This window comes from Petromyzon marinus, unplaced genomic scaffold (genome assembly GCF_048934315.1).
Source record: "Petromyzon marinus isolate PM22_M1 ecotype Great Lakes invasive population unplaced genomic scaffold, UKy_Petmar_22M1.pri1.0 PM_G_Scaffold_43, whole genome shotgun sequence".
NCBI classification, from domain to species: Eukaryota; Metazoa; Chordata; class Hyperoartia; order Petromyzontiformes; family Petromyzontidae; genus Petromyzon; species Petromyzon marinus.
In genome coordinates, this window is record NW_027422995.1 from 997706 (window position 1) to 1020467 (window position 22762).

General features: G+C 45.8%; 1 protein-coding gene across 2 annotated transcripts in view; it reads left to right on the plus strand.

Annotated features, from left to right (window-relative positions):
* Window positions 1-5739: 5739 nt before the first annotated feature.
* Window positions 5740-22762, plus strand: part of LOC142917147 (uncharacterized) — a 43169-nt gene continuing 26146 nt past the window's right edge. For both annotated transcript variants that reach the window (XM_076061849.1, XM_076061850.1), the window contains exons 1-3: window positions 5740-6143; window positions 14419-14593; window positions 21403-21619. In XM_076061849.1, coding sequence (XP_075917964.1) covers window positions 14430-14593; window positions 21403-21619 — 381 coding nt within the window. In that variant the 5' untranslated portion in view covers window positions 5740-6143; window positions 14419-14429. The remainder of the gene's footprint in view (window positions 6144-14418; window positions 14594-21402; window positions 21620-22762) is intronic.

The following is a 22762-nucleotide window of genomic DNA, read 5'->3' on the forward strand; positions in this document are numbered from 1 at the left end:
GTGGTGGAAATTCGACGTTACTATGGCGGGGGCAAGTAACCCCACTGTTGACTTCTCCACAGTGTGTTACTCATTGTATCTACCCCCGACAGATGATGGGCTGATCCAGTCTAGGTTGTCTTCATAATTATGCCAGAAGATGCAAATACAATACTTTTCGAAGCACCGCACATTATTTTTGCATGTTGAATATTTACCGCCACTGTAAATATGTAATTTTAATCAATGCATTGCTATAATGTTTTAATCAATCGTATTGTTATTAAGGTTCGGGTCAGGATTTTAGAGCAGTGTGTTTCAAATAGGTCGACCAGATTTGAAATCGCTACATCTCTGCAAACCACGAACTCTTCATAATAATCCACAATAAAGGTTTTCTGGGTTAGATCGCGTTATTTATAACTGTGTCGTAACCCTCCACCACCCGACACGGCCAATCAGCAAAAAATAAGTGTCACGTTGACAAAAGACAATTAGTTCACTAATTTATTTGCTGATTGGCCGTGTCGGGTGGTGGAGGGTTACGACACATTCATAAATAACGCGATCTAACTAAAAAAAACCTTTATTATGAATAATATTGGTCGCGAAAGCTTGCTACGTGTTAAACTGACACAATCACAACTTTGCCTTTTATATATATGGAGATATACTGTATGTTATTTTAATTAACTTTAACAATACACTACTGTATACAGTATGCTTTTCTCAAATGTGTCTTTACTGCCCCATGCTGTATATACCATCTTAAATCAGGACCAGTACTAAGAGTTTAGCCACGTGACAATACAGCAGACTCTCTGTTGTGTACTATACAGGACGGTCCAGATGTCTTATAACCCCCAATTAACTGACCCCGGAAAATGTGTTTCATTTGCGTATTAATTTCTGTTTCTAAATAAACCTTACATAAAATATATACCGTATGAACATAATTAAGTGTGTGGGGGGGGGGGGGGGGTCACAAGACATCTGGAGCACCTTGTGGAACGTGACTATTTTATGTTAATAAAAAACAAACGACACTTATTAAAGACGAGTTTTGTGGGCAGCAGATGACAGCGAAGTAAAATAAATTGTGCTGCACTTCTAAAACTGCCACGTCTATGACTCCCTGCCTTTACCATCCTGCAAAATCGTGTCCATGACCCAGACAGCGTGGAGAGGGCCCTCATCCAAACAGCACATTGCCAAAAGGGGTTTTGTACGTGCAGTATACATCAAGTATACAGATAGTACTCCTGTATATTGTAACATACCTTATCGACTGACAGTTACCAGTGTCTTTCAGGGCTAGGTGCCTTCCACCCACACAATGGTCATCCTTCTTTACACACACACACAAATATATATTTAGCTACTGGAATTTTCACATTCTGTACACACGTAAATTGAAAGCTTCCATCTAAAGAACACTGCACCGTAGAGGCAAAATCTCGAATGTATGATCTGTGTGCGAGTGTTTAAACTGTGGTGATGCTGGCATGGCTCCGAGAGAGACTCCAATCCAGTAATAACAAAACAACTATAATAATAATTGGGGTTTCCCCCCTTTTTTCTGGCAACAAAACTGAAACCTTTTTGCAAGGATTCATGTTACTGCATTAACCACAATACCTGCAGTCTCAATGCAAAAATAAAACATACTATGATAATATATGATGATGCATTGTCCTTGAAACTGATTGGTCCACACCAAGGGACGGCTTTCTTTTGAGCCTTTTGGCGTCATCTGGTCGAGCACCAATTGGGTCGAGGCTTCAATGCCACATATATATTATCAGAGTATGTTTTTTTGTTTGCATTTTGACTGCAGGTATTGTGTGTGGTTAATGCAGTAACATGAATCCTTGTTAAAAACGTTTCAGTTTTGTTGCCAGAAAAAAAGGAGGAAAACCCCTGTTATTATATTTTGGTACTGGCAAAGGAGGTCTAATGATGAAACAAAACATCAATGAAGCAATCTGATCTCATCTTCAACGGCCACTGTTGGCCTGCAGCCCGCCAAGTAGCGCACTTGTGTAACGTATCTCGACAATAAAATGACTGGTCACTGTCGACTTCCAATGGAGCTTGGCTTGTTATTTTATTTTTTTACCTACGTGACTTTACCCAATAGAACCAAAGAGTATGGAGCTTGGCTCTTTAACTTATCAGCCGTCTTTTCATTTGTGGGTGTGTCATTAACTTTGATCATTGATTCTTGTCAACACCACTGGGTACAAAGTTAATAAGTAACTTTTTTTTTACAAAAATTAAACAGAAAAACCGCAACACACACGCACATTTCATTCCGAGATTTATAGAAATTTATAAAGTAACCTGTTGCGGAATTTGCCACTTGCTGGTTTTATCCACCATCAATTTATTATGAAAACCCTGTCTATATCTCAGATACAAATTCAGTGGAATGACAGTTCATTAGCTGATTTATGTGAGAATAGGTTTTCCCATTTTTTTCTGGCAACAAAACAGGTCACATTTAAAGCTGAACTTTGAGCTGAAATCCTTCAGAATGCGAGATGTTTTTATCTTCCATTATTTTCATATTTATTGTGTATATTGAGCATCACTTTGTGAGAAGCCAACCAATGTAAACTGGCCACCATCAGCAACATGGAATTCCAGGCTACAAATACAGGGTGGTCCAAATGTCTCGCGTTCTTAATTGAATTCTCTAAAGCTTAATATTGTAATGGGAGGCTTTATTTAAAACCCAACATTTAACATGCAAATGACAAATATGTTAGGGGTCAATTAATTTTGGGAGTCACAAGACATCAGGACCACTCTGCACAGCGCGAGTTCAGGATCTACAATGGGAATAGGGCGCCATCCAGCGTTGCTTCAACAGGGTCACAGCGAGGGTTGGAGTTTAACAACATGGAAAGATTTACATTATGAGACCTCCTTTGCCAGTAACAAGATATAGTAATAGGTTTTACCCAATCAAATTCAAGGACAGTGCATATTATTATCAGAGTTGTCGCTTTTGTTTGCATTTTGACTGCTTGTGTTGTGGTTATTGCAAACATGATGCCTTGAATAAAGGTGTCAGTTTTTGTGCCAATTAAAAGGGTAAAACCTATTACTATAACAAGGAAGGACATTTTCCCTCCCCTACCCCCCAAAGACTGGGTACAGTCTGTGAAGTTTAACCTGCAATTCCCACAGTATGAAATATTTCTTCATACATCATCCCACTGTACATCACCAATTAATCGTGGAGCGTTAATCCACAAACTGCACATCTTCTAAGACTCGACAAAGCAGGCTGTAACCAAAGTTGATTTGTGGGTCCATCGTTCTGAAGCGAATTTGACAGAATCACTGGTGCCGATTAGACACGGGGAAATTGACAAAAACAAACGCATTGATGCATCGCTCAAATTTTTTAATAAAATGAAAACATCGATTTTACACGAGCAGATTCAGAATAAAAATATCAAAAACATTCAATGAACGATTTATAGGAGACAGCGAAGTGATTGTTCAGAAGTAAAGTTAATTATTGTAAAATAACGAATGATAAAATAGCCAACCGTCTAATAATTAATCGGAAGGCTGTGGTTGCAGGGTCAACACAAACGGACATTACTTTTCAAAATATAAAGTTAAAAAACATAAATGCCTTTACGTTAAATAAAAAAAACATTACAATGGCACAAGGCTGTTGTTGAAGGATCAACAATCAGCCGAAGTCGTAAGGTTCCCCATCCCTTCGTTACTGATCCGTGGCCAAGATAGGTTGCATGGATTGAATCCTGCAATCTCGCCTGGATAAAATAATAACAATGAATGATTGTGACTTGTCTGTGTACTGCTGCAATGTGAACTCTACTGTAATATTGTATTTGTACTGATGCGTTCTGATCTCAAAAATATTTTTTTTACAAAGTGAGCATTTAGGCGGTGCTCATCTCCCGTTTAAGAGCTCTGAGCCACGTGGTGGAAATTCGACGTTACTATGGCGGGGGCAAGTAAACACATAAAGGCAACCACTGTTGACTTCTCCTCCACAGTATCTACCCCCGACAGATGATGGGCTGATCCAGTCTAGGTTGTCTTCATAATTATGCCGGAAGATGCAAATGTAATACTTTTCGAAGCACCGCACATTATTTTTGCATGTTGAATATTTACCACCACTGTAAATATGTAATTTTTATCAATGCATTGCTATAATATTTTAATATAATCGTGTTATTAAGGTTCGGGTCAGGATTTTAGAGCAGGGTGTTTCAAATACATTGACCCGATTTGAAATCGCTACATCTCTGCAAACCACGAACTCTTCATAATAATCCACAATAAAGGTTTTCTGGGTTAGATGGTGTTATTTATAACTGTGTCGTAACCCTCCACCACCCGACACGGCCAATCAGCAAAAAAAGCGTCACGTTGAAAAAAGACAATTAGTTCACTACTTTAGCCCCACACCGGTGGTGGTTGAAGAGTGAATCCACAACATTTACAGTTTGATTAGTACTGTGACGTTACGCTGGTAATTACATCCAACGTCATCGGGCAATACCACTTGAAACGGCGGGGCATAGAGTTTAAAATGATAACCGCTAGATGCTTCTGCCAGCGCACAAACATCCCCTAGCCTCAGTCATTCACCGGCCACACCCTGCGACTTGTCCTTGTGGTGATACGTCAAAGACCCGTAGAGTGATTTTGGTGCTACCATCAGCGACTCATCTGGATGACCTCAAAAACAGAATCACGGCAAGCGGTGACTTCAGTGGAAGAGAAGACTTCGCTTTGAGAGGCGTTTGGGACGAATTCAACTATCGTCTCGATGTTGGTGGAGGGCACATAGAGAATTTATAAAATGGTTAGTAAATCTTGATAACTCATTAAAGCATTTGTAACTTCATTAGACCTCCTTTGCCAGTACCAAAATGTAACAATAGGGGTTTTCCCTCTTTTTTCTGGCAACAAAACTGAAACCTTTTTAACAAGGATTCATGTCTACTGCATAACCACAATACCTACAGTCAAAATGCAAACAAAAACATACTATGATAATATGTGGCATTGTCCTTGAAACTGATTGGTCCACACCAATGACAATGCATCATATATGATCATAGTATGTTTTTTGTTTGCATTTTGACCGCAGGTATTGTGGTTAATGCAGTAGACATGAATCCTTGTTAAAAAGGTTTCAGTTTTGTTGTCAGAAAAAAGGGGGAAGACCCCTACTGTTACGTTTGTAACTTGTTGTGTAATTGTAACGTGTTGTTGCCATCGTGAAATATACCGCTTTGAAATTGGGTCCACATTTTTTTAAACCACCCTGCATTAGCGTCTTACAAATTTACCCACGATAAGCCAATTTGGTTGACCCATCATTTGCGACGATATGCAGATCTCTTCTGGAAAGACAAATAAATTAAAGCAGATCTAACAGAGCCCAGTGAGCCTTACCCTGGTAAAATTAAACACGGCTTGAGTTTATGAAGCGCTTTGCTGCACTAATAAATCTGAATGTTTGTTTTAGTAACCACCCACCCCCACACACCAAGTTGGCTTCAAGTCTCAGCCGTAGTGGGCGGGGTCACACTAGGGACGAGGAGGGGGCGGTGCTGTAGTAGGCGGGGTCACACTAGGGACGAGGAGGGGGCGGTGCCGTAGTGGGCGGGGTCACACTAGGGACGAGGAGGTGGCGGTGCCGTAGTGTGACCCCGCCCACTACGGCACCGCCCCCTCCTCGTCCCTCCCCTCCCCCTCCTCCTGCCGCTCTCATCAACTCCACTTCGCTCTCTCTCTCACAGCTCCCATAATCTCTCTCTCCTTCTCTCTCTCTCCCCTTCTCTCGCTCATCCGCTCCGTGGGCCCCTTCGCGCACACGACGACGGGACTACGCAGCGGTGACGGGGCCCGTCTGAGACCGACCGTAACCGAGGTCCCGGCCACACTGCCGTCGAGTTCTGTTCACGCTCCCGCCCGCCCCGCCCGCCCGCCTCCCGGCTTCCAGGGAGGAGTGAGAGACGGCAAGCAGCCAGCAGCAGCAGCCAGCAGCCTGTGGAGTTACAAGGTTTTGTCTGGAGACCCCGTTAAGACAAAATCCACGACTACAAACAACCACGTGACCAGCACCACCACCACCACCAGCACGTGATCACCAGCACGTGGTAATGGCTACCTTTTGTCGCACGCTGCTGCTGTTGTCGCTGTCTGTGTGAGCAGCAGCAGCAGCACGTGGAGGAAGTGGGGTTGGTTGCAAGTGTGGAAGTGGAGAGAGACGGAGAAGTTTGTACTTGTTTTGTTCACGATATTAATTATAAATAGATGGTGATGCTGCTGCTTGCTTGCACAGCGTCACAAACTCTTGCGGTTCTGCGAGGTCGCATTCGTAAACAACAACAACAGTTTGTAAAGTTGTTGCGTGGTGTGAAGTAAACAAGTTTATGTCGTCCGTGATGATGGTGTGGTTGTTGTGGTTGTTGGTGGTGGTGGTGGGGTGTTCTGGGCTCCCTTATTTATGTTTAATGATTGTTGTTTGTGACAATCTTTGAAGCCGTAGCAGCTATACGTTGATGATGGTGTGGTTGTTGTTGGTGGTGGGGTGTTCTGGGCTCCCTTATTTATGTTTAATGATTGTTGTTTGTGACGATCTTTGAAGCCGTAGCAGCTATACGTTGATGGTGGTGTGGTTGTTGGTGGTGGTGGGGTGTTCTGGGCTCCCTTATTTATGTTTAATGATTGTTGTTTGTGATAATCTTTGAAGCCGTAGCAGCTATACGTTGATGATGGCGTGGTTGTTGTGGTTGTTGGTGGTGGGGTGTTCTGGGCTCCCTTATTTATGTTTAATGATTGTTGTTTGTGATAATCTTTGAAGCCGTAGCAGCTATACGTTGAACAAGTCGGATTGATGAGTAACTCTGATAACTTGGCACAAGTTACATTTTGATTTTTATGCTTTCGTGACTGCAGGGATTCTTATTCTTGGTTCTTTTTGGTAAAGTCACCACGTAGAAGGGAAACTATAAAATAATAAAAATATAACACAAAATTCTCACGACGTTTCGACTGCAACACAAGCAATCATCATCAGGTGTGAAAACCACAGCAAGAATATTTTGTTGTGGTTTTCACGCCTGATGATGATTGCTTGTGTTGCAGTCGATACGTCGTGAGAATTGTATTATTTGTATTATTTTATTGTTTCCCTTCTATGTGACTTTACCGAAAGAACCAAGAATAATTTTATTGTTTTATATTTTTATTATTTTATTGTTTTATATTTTTATTGTTTTATTGTTTCCCTTCTACGTGGTGACTTTACCGAACGAACCAAGAATATTTTAGCACAAGTTGTGGTGGTGGTGAACGGGGCCTTTGGCGTTTGTGGTTTACGTGGCTGTGTTATTGTTTGATTTATTGTTCTGATATACAGCACCTCTAATGTATTTTTGCCGTAATTACAGTACTCTTATTCGTAGTTTAAAAGTAACGTGTATAGATTTTACAAGTTCTAAGTTACGAGTGAACGACTGTGTCTGATTTTTCGTGGCTAACGTGGCTGTGTTAATGAGCTCCACGTGGTTAATACACGTGGCCGATTTACGACTGCGGTCATTTATAAAGGTGTATTATAAGTGCTGTGTTTTACAGTATAAAGTACCACCACCACCGTGTGTGTGTACAGACGGTGGGAGCGGTTTAATAGGACGTGTGATAATATGCCTGACACATTTCTTTGCATTTTCTACATACGTGTAAAATCTATGACACTCAAGCGCATGTTTAAATAACTTGCTGAATACAAATACGGGCATGTTACATAACGCTTGAACAATGTAGTATTGAGATGCTGTGAATCACAATGGATGACGTAATTGTTATGGCGAGTGGCTTTTTAACAATCGATTCGGCAAAACAAAACTGAAACCTTTTAACAAGGATTCATGTTACTGCATTAACCACATACTATGATAATAAAAAAACATACTATGATAATATATGATGCATTGTCCTTGAAACTGATTGGTCCACACCAAGGGATGGCTTTCTTGGTGTGGACCAATCAGTTTCAAGGACAATGCATCATATATGATCATAGTATGTGTTTTGTTTGCATTTTGACTGCAGGTATTGTGGTTAATGCAGTAACATGAATCCTTGTTAAAAGGTTTCAGTTTTGTTGCCAGAAAAAAGGGGAAAAAACACTATTATTATATTTTGGTACTGGCAAAGGAGGTCTAATGATGGAAAACGTTGATCCATCTGAGCAGTGTCCGCTCACTCTGGCTGACACGTGTGTACTCATTGTTGTATTGTGTCTGTGTGTGTGTGTCCGTGTGTGTGTCCGTGTGTGTGTGTCCGTGTGTGTGTGTGTGTGTATGTCTGTGTGTGTATCCGTGTGTGTGTCCGTGTGTGTCCGTGTGTGTGCAAGCAGGTTGTTGTTGTTGTTCCTCCCCCTTTGAAACTCCTGCCAAGGTGCTTACACATAGAATAACTTCAGTGTACACCGTACACAGCAGGTTGCAACATCCTTGTACAAACACACACACACTCACACACTTATATACACACTCACATACACTCATACACACTCATATACACACTCATATACACTCATATACACACTCACATACACACTGACATACACACACACATACACACTCATGTACACACTCACATACACATACACACTCACATACATACTCACATACACACACACATACACACTCACATACACACTCACATTCACACTCATACACACACATACACACTCACATACACACTCACATACACACTCACATTCACACTCATATACACACTCATATACACATTCACACTCATATACACACACACATACACACTCACATACACACTTACATACACACTCACATTCACACTCATATACACACACACTCACATACACACTCACATACACACTCACATTCACACTCATATACACACTCATATACACACTCACATACACACTCACATACACACTCACATACACACATATACATACACACATACACACTCACATACATACACACATACACACTCATATACACACTAATATACACACTCATATACACACTCACATACACACTCACATACACACTCACATACACACTCATATACACACTCATATACACATACACGCTCACATACACACTCACATACATACACACATACACACTCACATACACACTCATATACATACACACACACTCACATACACATACACACTCACATACATACACATACACACTCATATACACAACAACGACAAAGATCCCCCATATTACCTTAACAGACTGTATACACACATACACACTCACATACACACTCACATACACACACACTCACATACACACTCATATACATACTCACACACATACACACACTCACATACACACTCACATACACACTCACATACACACTCACATACACACTCATATACACACTCATATACACATACACGCTCACATACACACTCACATACACACTCATATACACACTCACATACACACATACACACTCACATACACACATACAACAACAACCGCCATTCGCCACTAAGTGGCGGTGACGTCACCACGACGCTTGTGCCAGGCTATGTGCACCCTGAGGCCACGTGAAGTGTCGAACGCCCGCTGGCAGGAGGTCACGGGGCAGACCCAGGTGCCACGGGTCGACTGACTGAGATGATTGGCTGATGCACCACCTGTGCCCCCTACTGTGCCAACCTGCTGTGCTTTAGCCACCCGGCGCTCCGCTCGCTGTTGTGAGCGTCGCTCCTCCGCCCTCCATTGTTGTTGGAGGGCGACTGCCTCCAACTGCCCAGTAGCATCCTTCACGAGCCTCCTCCACAGAGGCCGATCTTGACACCGCTGGTACCAGTCATCGGCAAGTCCACTCAGCTCCACGTCCTCCTGTACCACATCACTCCATCTCTTCTCTAGCCCGTGCCGCGCCCGCCCAGCCCCCTCAATCCGGCCAAACAAAAGCTGTTTCGGCATGCGGTGGCTGGGCATGCGGGCTACATGACCCAGCCATCGCAGCCTTGCCTGCCGGAGGAGCTCACCGATGGGACCCTGCCCAGATCTTTCAAGGATTTGTGAGCTCCTCACACAATCCAGTCTGGTTAAACCCAGGATGGATCGTAGGCAGGCCAGCCTAAATGTTTCTAACCGGCGAAGATGTTCCACCAGGGGGGTCCACGTCTCGCAAGCGTAGAGAAGGGAGGGAATGACCGTGGCCGAGAAGACCTGAAGCTTAGTGCGGAGCGACAGACCAGGTAGCTTCCACACAGCGTTACGCAACCGATGAAAAGATATTGCCGCTCGACTGATTCGGAGTGAGACCTCTGCTGTTAAACTGGAGCCAGTCATAAGCACACTGCCCAGGTATGGGAAACTCTCCACTCTCTCCACAACTGCCCCATCACCGATTGGGAGTTGTGGGGGTGGAGTGTCCGATGGTACAAAATACCCAGGCAGGTGCTTAGTTTTGGTGGGGCTGATGGTAAGGCCCCACCTCTTAGTGGCACGCTCCAGTCTCAGCAGCAGCGTCTCCAACTCCTCCTCTGACTGAGCAGCTATTACCAAATCATCAGCATACATAACGTGGTTGAGCAATAGGGAGCCATCCCTTGACCGCACCCGGGCATCGATTAGCCTCCCATTATATCTGTACCATATGGAGATTCCCCCGGTACAGCTATTGAAGGCTTCACGAACTACGTGGTCAAAATAGATGTTAAATAATGTGGGAGCCAGAGGACATCCCTGTCGCACCCCAAGATGTACAGGGAATGGCTCTGACTCCCGGCCACGTAGTTTTACCCGGGCCCGCTCACCATCATGAAGGTCCTTAATGATCGTGAGCAGAGGGTCAGGTACTCCAAAAGCACGAAGAACGACCCAGAGCCCAGGCCTACTGATGGTATCATAGGCCTTGACCAGGTCAATAAAGCAGAGATGTAGGTCTTGTTGGAATTCCCTACACCTCTGCTGTAGCAGACGGACAGAAAATATGGCATCTGTGCAGGACCGCCCTTTCCTGAAACCGCATTGGGGCTCCGCAAGCCTCTCCTCAGCGTGCCTGGCAAGGCGATGCTGAATAATCCTTGCCAGGACCTTTCCCGGCACACTGAGGAGTGAGATGCCCCTGTAGTTGTTACAGTCTGTGCGGTCCCCCTTCTTAAAAAGGGGGACCACCAGGGCATCCTTCCAATCCTGCGGAACCCGTCCAGTGGTCCAGACTGTTGTTATGATGTCATATAGGGCAGTCTGTGCACAAACGCCACCCTCCCTCAGCATTTTGCTTGGGAGATCATCTCTGCCCGCTGCCTTTCCTGGTCTCAGACTCCGGATCGCCTTCAATACTTCCTCAGCAGATGGCACCTCAGCCAGCCACTCACAGGGGGTGACTTCATCCAATATTTGAGGCACCGCAGCCTCAGCAGGGTCATCCTCACTTTGTGCCACGATGTTTTCCTGGCTGAGGGATTTTCCCTCCCCCAGAACCTCACAGAAATGCTCAGCAAATCTGCGAACCTGTTCCTGGGGGTCGGAAATTGGATCACCGTTTTTTCCCCTGATGATGGTAATAGGTGTGGCGCTGCAGGTTACTTTTTTGATGGAGTTAAATAGAGATTTGTGATCACGGGCCACTGAGGCAGACTCCATCTCCTCAGCAACCCGCGACCACCACCCATCCTTGCAGCGCCTCACGGCTCTCCGAACCTCTGAGCGAAGGCTGCGGTAAGCCTCCTCATTCTCTGACGTGGGATTCTGTAGCCGATGACAGTGGGCCTGTCGCTTTTTCTCAACCATCCTGAACAACTCCTTTGTCATCCAGGGTGTCTGGGGAGGTCTGGACCACGTACCCAGAGCAGCCATTGCAGCTGCATGAGTCACAGTCCTAAACCTCGCCCATTTACCCTCGACATCAGGAGGAGTCGGGGACGATGCCAATCCCAGCCGCAAGCGATGATGAAATTCTCGCTTGCAACTTTCATCAGATAACTGAGACTAGGCCACTTTAGGTTGGAATGGGGTCCTGGGTGTACACCCACCACCGGAGTGGAAGAATGGCAGGCGCATCTTACAGATGACTAGTCGATGGTCAGAGGGCAGATCAGCTCCACGGTAGGTCCTGGTGTCAAGGACATGGGCTCGCATTCGCTGGTCCGTCACTATGTAGTCCAGCAGATGTTCTTGCTTGGACCCGGCATGCATCCATGATGTTGTGTGGATGCGCCGATGCCGGAACAGCGTGTTGGTAATTACAAGCCCATGGGCTGCACAAAAATCTAGCAGCCTCCTACCGTTGTTATTGAGCTGATCTGGCCCATGCCCTCCAATCACTCCAGACCAGGTGCCAGTATCATGACCAACTCGGGCATTGAAGTCACCCAACATGATGACTCTATCCCGAGGGGCCACTTTAGCCAGCACCTGTGACAGGAGGTCATAGAAGGCATCTGACTCATCGGCTTTGCCTGCATCCCTCCACGGATGTTCATCTTCGGTGGGGGCATAAGTAACCACGACCACCATTCCTCGCCTCCGGTTGATGGGAAGGCGAGCGCAAAGTAGCATGGGGCTTACAGCTTCCCACACCTCACCGCCACGCTCCCACGCCCCCTTCATTCTTTTGTTCAAAAGAAGACCCACACCCTGTTGTTTGGCAGTCTGCTGCCCCGAGTAGAGGACTGTCCACCCCTCATGGTGGCAGGAGCCAGAGCCGGTCCACCGGACCTCCTGAATGCCGCATAGATCCAGGCGGTACCGGTCCAGCTCCCGACAGAGGAGTGGCAGCCTCTCCTCTGCAGTGAGCGTTCGAACATTCCACGTGGCCACCCGTAGTGGCTTTTCGTTGTTTCTGGAGTAGCCCCGAGGGTAGGTATTCAATCTCCTGGCTCCGCCAATTGGGGTTTGGCCAGGAGACGTCATAGACGCCTGGCCCCCCGGGGCCTCCGGCACAAGCTTAGTTGAAGAGAAACAACAAAATAACAAAATATATATAAAACAATAAAAAATTCTCACGACGTTTCGACCATAACTCAAACGGTCATCATCAGGTGTGAGTTATGGTCGAAACGTCGTGAGAATTTTTTATTGTTTTATATATATTTTGTTATTTTGTTGTTTCTCTTCAACGTGACTTTACCGAAAAAACTAAGAATATGAATTACTGCAGTCACGAAAGCTTTAAATCAAAATTTACAAGCTTAGTTGTTACATATTTCAGTTTAATTCGTGGTTTCGTGGTAATTAATTGAAGGTGGAGGGGTTACCAGCCCCTCGCACCCATCCAGAGCCCCCGTTTAGCCCCTGTGGTGGACACATATGCCATGAGGGGAGGAGCCAATCAAAATGGGATCTCCCCCCACAGCGCTGTCCACAACAGAGTTGCCCGTCCGGCACCGCGAGGAGGTAGGGGGTTGTTTTGCCGGACACACACATACATACACACACATACACACACTCACACTCTTACTGCATTACGCCAAGAATGCAGTAAGTGGTCAGATCGTAAACATTCGGGATAATTATTCACCCAAACAAAAATTATATCGTACGTACTGATCACACCCCTAAACTCACTTAAGTCATGTACTAAGGTGTGTCTTGATAATGTTAACTGGTTACTTGACGGAGTGACCACACCCCCCCCCCCCACCATACTGATAGATGATTTAAAAAAAAATGAACGGATCAATGAATGACTCATCACGTGCTAATCACTCATCAACATCCTGTTGTCAAGAGTGATTTAATATCACTTCTCTGTGTAGTAATTTCATGGCGGTACAGGGCTTGCACAGTCAGTGCAAGATGTATTCAAAGAGCACTGCCCAATTTTAAGTGAACGTGAAATTGCATGCAACAAAGTAGCAAACGTGTTACGTTGAACTGGCAATTGCATTTACGTAGATATTGCGTTTTACATAAGCATCACATGGAGCTACTGTGTTTGTAATATAATGGTTCCATCTGCTTCGTTTTTATGAAATGTTTTATTTATTTAAAGCATCATGATCATCCATTACTGCTGCTAACCACTAAATGAATACATTAATTTCCTTTCAATTTGTGAATATAGGTGCACGTGGCCATGCGAGATCTGAAAGTGATGTGTGTAAGGGCGGTCACACGCCTATCACTTGATTAATTGCAGTTTTAAGTCAGGGTTGAATGTTGACGCATTGATCCCCATTGCCTTGTGATCTCTTAAGTGGCCGATCATTCGTTGTTCCTAACAAAACGCCAGTCCACCGACGTTGGAGAATGAGTGGCTTCGCCTTGACCTAACGAATGTACCTGCATCAACCCTGACTGCACACCCAACCCCCCTTGTTGATGTAACAATATAAATCCTTAAAACGGCCTAGCAGCGCAACGTCCCACTGCTCTTTATTTTGTTGTCGTTCCGCAGCAGCCAGGAAGATGAAGCCCCGTGCGCCGGTACCACCGCTGATGCGGTCCCAGTCCCAGACTGGGACCCCCAGCTTAGACCCACCGGACGGTGGCGACGGCCCCCCAGTGGACAATGTGGAGCTCAACGTCATCCTGCCGGGCGGGGTGCACCACGTGGCCCGAGTCGACGGGAGGTGCCTGTCGTGCACTTGGATTATTTACACAAAGATAAACAGACAAAGATCCCCCGTGTAGCCTGTAACAGAGTTGTAGGGGCAAGTGCTGTTAGCGAGCACACACAAAGACAAAGATCCCCCACCGTGTAGCCTGTAACAGACTGTAGGGGCAAGTGCTGTTAGCGAGCACACACAAAGACAAAGATCCCCCGTGTAGCCTGTGACAGGCTTTAGGGGCAAGTGCTGTTAGCGAGCAGCACACAAAGACAAAGATCCCCCGTGTAGCCTGTAACAGACTGTAGGGGCAAGTGCTGTTAGCGAGCAGCACACAAAGACAAAGATCCCCCGTGTAGCCTTAACAGACTGTTGGGCAAGTGCTGTTAGTGAGCACTTATGAAGGCCGGAACGGTACACGAGGGGGTGGGTGGCCAGCACCACGCCCGACCGCCTTTGTCTCCCCAGTGGCAATGTTTTTATCCACCGCACCAGGTACTCATTTGAGGCTGAGTCGACCTAGGGGAGGCCCGGGACCCGTTCAGATAATTGTCACCGGTGTTGGCCGTGAGCGGGAATCAAACCCGGGTCGCCAGGTTCATAGCGCAGCGTAGCGCTAACCGCTACACACACACGCACACTCATTCCATTCCTGCGGAGATCAAGCGATGGATGGGTAAGCATTTTATGGCCGCCCAAGTTTGGCACAGGCGTAATGGGTTCCGTAGACACACCTTCGTATAGACAACTCCTTTATTACAACACAGCGCTCCCCGACAGTCCTGATGGGCTGCTACAGCCCTAGGGACACGGCCTACTCCCGGCGTGCCGTGACGCTGGCAACGCTCTCGGCTCCTCCGCTGTGATCACCCTAAGGGGGGGCTGACCCCTGACCCCGACCCAGGGTCTACACTCTGGCTTCCTCTGACCTCGCCCTTATAAGGGCGTAGGGCCGGGGAGTCCCAGAGTCCCACCACTGGCCCCAGAGTCCTACCACAGGCCCAGAGTCCCACCAGCGGCCCCAGAGTCCCACCACTGACCTCAGAGTCCCACCACTGGCCCAGAGTCCCACCACTGGCCCCAGAGTCCAACCACTGGCCCCAGAGTCCCACCAGCGGCCCCAGAGTCCCACCACTGGCCCAGAGTCCCACCACTGGCCTCAGAGTCCACCACTGGCCCAGAGTCCCACCACTAGCCCCAGAGTCCCACCACCGGCCCAGAGTCCCACCACTGGCCCAGAGTCCCACCACTGGCCCCAGAGTCCCACCACTGGCCCAGAGTCCCACTACCAGTGCCCCAGAGTCCCACCACCACCGGCCCAGAGTCCCACCACTGGCCCAGAGTCCCACCACCACTGGCCCAGAGTCCCACCACCGGCCCCAGAGTCCCACCACCGGCCCAAAGTCCCACCACTGGCCCAGAGTCCCACCACCGGCCCAAAGTCCCACCACCGGCCCCAGAGTCCCACCACCGGCCCAGAGTCCCACCACTGGCCCAGAGTCCCACCACTGGCCCAGAGTCCCACCACTGGCCCAGAGTCCCACCACTGGCCCCAGAGTCCCACCACCGGCCCAGAGTCCCACCACTGGCCCCAGAGTCCCACCAGCGGCCCAGAGTCCCACCACCGGCCCAGAGTCCCACCACCGGCCCAGAGTCCACCACCGGCCCAGAGTCCCACCACCGGCCCAGAGTCTCACCACCGGCCCGCACGGCGTCCCCGGGGCCCTTGCAAGGGGCCCCAGGGTCCTGTCTGGCTGCTACCGGTCTTCGGCTTCGGTCTTCAACTGGTCCCAGATCGGCTGGGGGAGGTCCCCTTTGATGCCCCTTGCCCAGTGAGGGGCTCAGCTGTCTGGGATCCTAGAAGCCCCGTAGCCCTTCACCCCGACGGTACGAGGTACCGTAGTACCATCTGTGGTGTTACACTACGTGGTACCGTAGTACCATCTGTGGTGTTACACTACGTGGTACCGTAGTACCATCTGTGGTGTTACACTACTTGGTACCGTAGTACCATCTGTGGTGTTACACTGCGTGGGACCGTAGTACCATCTGTGGTGTTACACTACTTGGTACCGTAGTACCATCTGTGGTGTTACACTACGTGGTACCGTAGTACCATCTGTGGTGTTACACTACGTGGTACCGTAGTACCATCTGTGGTGTTACACTGCGTGGGACCGTAGTACCATCTGTGGTGTTACACTACTTGGTACCGTAGTACTATCTGTGGTGTTACACTACGAGGTACCATCTGTGGTGTTACACTACGTAGTACCATCTGTGATGTTACACTACGAGGTACCCTAGTACCATCTGTGGTGTTACACTATGTGGTACCGTAGTACCATCTGTGGTGTTACACTACGAGGTACCGTAGTACCATCTGTGGTGTTACACTACGAGGTACCATCTGTGGTGTTACACTACGTGGTACCGTATTACCATCTGTGGTGTTACACCACTTAGTACCATCTGTGGTGTTACACTACGTAGTACCATCTGTGGTGTTACACTACGTAGTACCATCTGTGGTGTTACACTAGTAGTACTATCTGTGGTGTTACACTAGTAGTACTATCTGTGGTGTTACACTAGTAGTACTATCTGTGGTGTTACACTAGTAGTACTATCTGTGGTGTTACACTACGTAGTACCATCTGTGGTGTTACACTAGTAGTACCACCTGTGGTGTTACACTACGTAGTACCATCTGTGGTGTTACACTACGTAGTACCATCTGTGGTGTTACACTAGTAGTACTATCTGTGGTGTTACACTAGTAGTACCATCTGTGGTGTTACACTACGTAGTACCATCTGTGGTGTTACACTACGTAGTACCATATGTGGTGTTACACTACGTAGTACCATCTGTGGTGTTACACTACGTGGTACCGTAGTACCATCTGTGGTGCTACACAAGCATTGAAATGTCAATTTGGAAAGGCGTGAGAGTGGAGTTTAATGAGAGTGGTGAGTGGAGTTTAATGAGAGTGGTGAGTGGAGTTTAATGAGAGTGGTGAGTGGAGTTTAATGAGAGTGGTGAGTGGAGTTTAATAAGAGTGGTGAGTGGAGTTTAATAAGAGTAGTGAGTGGAGTTTAATAAGAGTGGTGAGTGGAGTTTAATAAGAGTGGTGAGTGGAGTTTAATAAGAGTGGTGAGTGGAGTTTAATAAGAGTGGTGAGTGGAGTTTAATAAGAGTGGTGAGTGGAGTTTAATAAGAGTAGTGAGTGGAGTTTAATAAGAGTGGTGAGTGGAGTTTAATAAGAGTGGTGAGTGGAGTTTAATAAGAGTGGTGAGTAGAGTTTAATAAGAGTGGTGAGTGGAGTTTAATGAGAGTGGTGAGTGGAGTTTAATAAGAGTGGTGAGTGGAGTTTAATAAGAGTGGTGAGTGGAGTTTAATAAGAGTGGTGAGTGGAGTTTAATGAGAGTGGTGAGTGGAGTTTAATAAGAGTGGTGAGTGGAGTTTAATAAGAGTGGTGAGTGGAGTTTAATAAGAGTGGTGAGTGGAGTTTAATAAGAGTGGTGAGTGGAGTTTAATAAGAGTGGTGAGTGGAGTTTAATAAGAGTGGTGAGTGGAGTTTAATAAGAGTGGTGAGTGGAGTTTAATGAGAGTGGTGTGTGGAGTTTAATGAGAGTGGTGAGTGGAGTTTAATAAGAGTGGTGAGTGGAGTTTAATAAGAGTGGTGAGTGGAGTTTAATAAGAGTGGTGAGTGGAGTTTAATAAGAGTGGTGAGTGTAGTTTAATAAGAGTGGTGAGTGGAGTTTAATAAGAGTGGTGAGTGGAGTTTAATGAGAGTGGTGAGTGGAGTTTAATGAGAGTGGTGAGTGGAGTTTAATAAGAGTGGTGAGTGGAGTTTAAGAAGAGTGGTGAGTGGAGTTTAATAAGAGTGGTGAGTGGAGTTTAATAAGAGTGGTGAGTGGAGTTTAATGAGAGTGGTGAGTGGAGTTTAATAAGAGTGGTGAGTGGAGTTTAATAAGAGTGGTGAGTGGAGTTTAATAAGAGTAGTGAGTGGAGTTTAATAAGAGTGGTGAGTGGAGTTTAATAAGAGTGGTGAGTGGAGTTTAATAAGAGTGGTGAGTGGAGTTTAATAAGAGTGGTGAGTGGAGTTTAATGAGAGTGGTGAGTGGAGTTTAATGAGAGTGGTGAGTGGAGTTTAATGAGAGTGGTGAGTGGAGTTTAATGAGAGTGGTGAGTGGAGTTTAATAAGAGTGGTGAGTGGAGTTTAATAAGAGTAGTGAGTGGAGTTTAATAAGAGTGGTGAGTGGAGTTTAATAAGAGTGGTGAGTGGAGTTTAATAAGAGTGGTGAGTGGAGTTTAATAAGAGTGGTGAGTGGAGTTTAATAAGAGTGGTGAGTGGAGTTTAATAAGAGTAGTGAGTGGAGTTTAATAAGAGTGGTGAGTGGAGTTTAATAAGAGTGGTGAGTGGAGTTTAATAAGAGTGGTGAGTGGAGTTTAATAAGAGTGGTGAGTGGAGTTTAATGAGAGTGGTGAGTGGAGTTTAATAAGAGTGGTGAGTGGAGTTTAATAAGAGTGGTGAGTGGAGTTTAATAAGAGTGGTGAGTGGAGTTTAATGAGAGTGGTGAGTGGAGTTTAATAAGAGTGGTGAGTGGAGTTTAATAAGAGTGGTGAGTGGAGTTTAATAAGAGTGGTGAGTGGAGTTTAATAAGAGTGGTGAGTGGAGTTTAATAAGAGTGGTGAGTGGAGTTTAATAAGAGTGGTGAGTGGAGTTTAATAAGAGTGGTGAGTGGAGTTTAATGAGAGTGGTGTGTGGAGTTTAATGAGAGTGGTGAGTGGAGTTTAATAAGAGTGGTGAGTGGAGTTTAATAAGAGTGGTGAGTGGAGTTTAATAAGAGTGGTGAGTGGAGTTTAATAAGAGTGGTGAGTGTAGTTTAATAAGAGTGGTGAGTGGAGTTTAATAAGAGTGGTGAGTGGAGTTTAATGAGAGTGGTGAGTGGAGTTTAATGAGAGTGGTGAGTGGAGTTTAATAAGAGTGGTGAGTGGAGTTTAATAAGAGTGGTGAGTGGAGTTTAATAAGAGTGGTGAGTGGAGTTTAATAAGAGTGGTGAGTGGAGTTTAATGAGAGTGGTGAGTGGAGTTTAATAAGAGTGGTGAGTGGAGTTTAATAAGAGTGGTGAGTGGAGTTTAATAAGAGTAGTGAGTGGAGTTTAATAAGAGTGGTGAGTGGAGTTTAATAAGAGTGGTGAGTGGAGTTTAATAAGAGTGGTGAGTGGAGTTTAATAAGAGTGGTGAGTGGAGTTTAATGAGAGTGGTGAGTGGAGTTTAATAAGAGTGGTGAGTGGAGTTTAATAAGAGTGGTGAGTGGAGTTTAATAAGAGTGGTGAGTGGAGTTTAATAAGAGTGGTGAGTGGAGTTTAATAAGAGTGGTGAGTGGAGTTTAATAAGAGTGGTGAGTGGAGTTTAATAAGAGTGGTGAGTGGAGTTTAATGAGAGTGGTGTGTGGAGTTTAATGAGAGTGGTGAGTGGAGTTTAATAAGAGTGGTGAGTGGAGTTTAATAAGAGTGGTGAGTGGAGTTTAATAAGAGTGGTGAGTGGAGTTTAATAAGAGTGGTGAGTGTAGTTTAATAAGAGTGGTGAGTGGAGTTTAATAAGAGTGGTGAGTGGAGTTTAATGAGAGTGGTGAGTGGAGTTTAATGAGAGTGGTGAGTGGAGTTTAATAAGAGTGGTGAGTGGAGTTTAATAAGAGTGGTGAGTGGAGTTTAATAAGAGTGGTGAGTGGAGTTTAATAAGAGTGGTGAGTGGAGTTTAATGAGAGTGGTGAGTGGAGTTTAATAAGAGTGGTGAGTGGAGTTTAATAAGAGTGGTGAGTGGAGTTTAATAAGAGTGGTGAGTGGAGTTTAATAAGAGTGGTGAGTGTAGTTTAATAAGAGTGGTGAGTGGAGTTTAATAAGAGTGATGAGTGGAGTTTAATGAGAGTGGTGAGTGGAGTTTAATGAGAGTGGTGAGTGGAGTTTAATAAGAGTGGTGAGTGGAGCTTAATAAGAGTGGTGAGTGGAGTTTAATAAGAGTGGTGAGTGGAGTTTAATAAGAGTGGTGAGTGGAGTTTAATGAGAGTGGTGGACGTGCTGCGTGAGTGGGCGAATGATCCCAGGTAAAACTGGCTCCACGTGGAATGTTTCTGTGCTCACACAGCGGGTTTTAAATGCATTAAAATAAATGTGTTATTTTCACGAAGCATAAATCTTCATGGCCGCGAGGTCAAATTGCCCTCTTTGCAAGCAATTTTATAATGAGCTATTTCCAGTTGTCTGTAATGTGGTCATCTTTTGGGTGATTGCATCTGCCGGTGTGTTATTTTTTTTGGGATTTGTTAAATGCGCAAATAATCGCTATGGATATAATAAACACGCCATTTTATTTCTTGGAAAACATTTACGGTCATTTTGAATACAACATTAAAAGTATATTTTGTATCCATGCAACACGTTTTAACTTGTTAAGCCGTGTTTGAAATCCATGAGTGTGAACAAGACGTATGATTGATCCCCCTCCTTGTAATACGTTAGGATGGTGAGTGTTTTGAAGATGCATTGTGTACAATTTTTTACTTACATTCCATACTCATTGCTACGGCCCCGTAAACAGTAATTTAAATTACACTCCACACATCGAATGTAAACATGACACAAACGCATCCGCGAGCGTTCATAGCCATGCAGTAAGAATATCACGCTGCATCTTTTGAACAATTTTCTGGTTTCTAAATTACGAGTCGGGTTTCAGTCGGGAACAACAAATGTCCTTACGCACGACTCACACTTTGACGTTGACTTGGAGCTGCTGCTGCTGCCCACGTGTTGCTGTGTGAGCAGCAGGACGGTGACGGACCTCCTGGTTGAACTCTGCGGTCCCTACCGGTTGAGCCCTGACGGCCACACCCTGGAGCTGCTATCGAGGGACGATGCATCGCCTCTACAGTACGGGCCCAGCACACCGCTGGGGGCCCTCGGTGCTGGGACAGCCCTCCTCAAACCTCGGCCCGCCGGCGATGACCGACTGGAGAAGCCGATGCAGCCCGTTGTCCCGGAGGTAAAGCGTTGATTCGCTGACGCGGCCTCGTCGTAGGTAAGACTTTGACAGTCGAAACACGCTGGAACCTGCGTAGAGATCTTGGAGTGACGGCCTTCCTCCTAAAAAGCCTCGGCCCGCCACTGATGACCGACTCAGGAAGCCGATGCAGCCCGTTGTCCCGGAGGTAAAGCGTTGATTCGCTGACGCGGCCTCGTCGTAGACAAGACTTTGTACAGTCGAAACACGCTGAAACCTGCGTAGAGATCTCGGAGTGACAAAGCTGATTAGAAAAATGGACGTGTAAGCAAAGTGGCCCGGTTCATGCGTACATGCAAATAACTATTATTAGATGAATTATAAGAGTTTGAAACTACACTTTGAGCTAGGTGTGGCTATGGGTGTGTGTTAACACAGCATGTGTGTACATTGTCAGTACACAATTTTAGTTAAATTCTCCTTAAGTACATTTTAGACGTCATTGCCTCAATTGGTTAGCTTCTGCATTAGGCGTCTTTCACACATTTCCTCGGCCGTGTCGTGCTTGTTGACACTTTGTAGAAAGTCTCACGTGTTGTTACAGGTAAAAGGATTTTGTACAGTTTTGTATTAGGGTCCATCTGTGGATTACCATGTTATATACATGGCTCTCCGATTTGACCTTTGTGATAATGTGCCGGATTCATTTCTGAACCTTGCACGCATGCTGCCGACTACACCGTCACGCGATGAGTTATCATCGGGAAACCTTGACCCCTTCGGGTCAAATCTACTTATGAATGGAAATATTTGTGAGACTGGATTTGGTTGGATTTTGGTATCTTGACTAATGAAACATGATGAAATGCCATTATCACATCATGCCTCACTGGATGCACCGGTTGGTGTTACCCGCCAGTTTACAACTTGCAATTTATCAATCTTTGAAATAGCGTGATCAACCGGACTACGCGTTGATTGTGTTTTGACCGACCGACTGTGTTGCTTTATATGGTTTCCAAATGTTGCTAAACCCTGTTTGTCTGGTATGCTTCTCTCTCTGTGTCCCCTGTTGTATCTGTGTTAGTTCCCCCCTACTTGGGTGTCTGTGTATACATCTGAGGTTGTGTCTCCCCTCTCTCTCGTAAACTTAGCTCTTCTGTACCTGATGATGGCTGCTTGTGT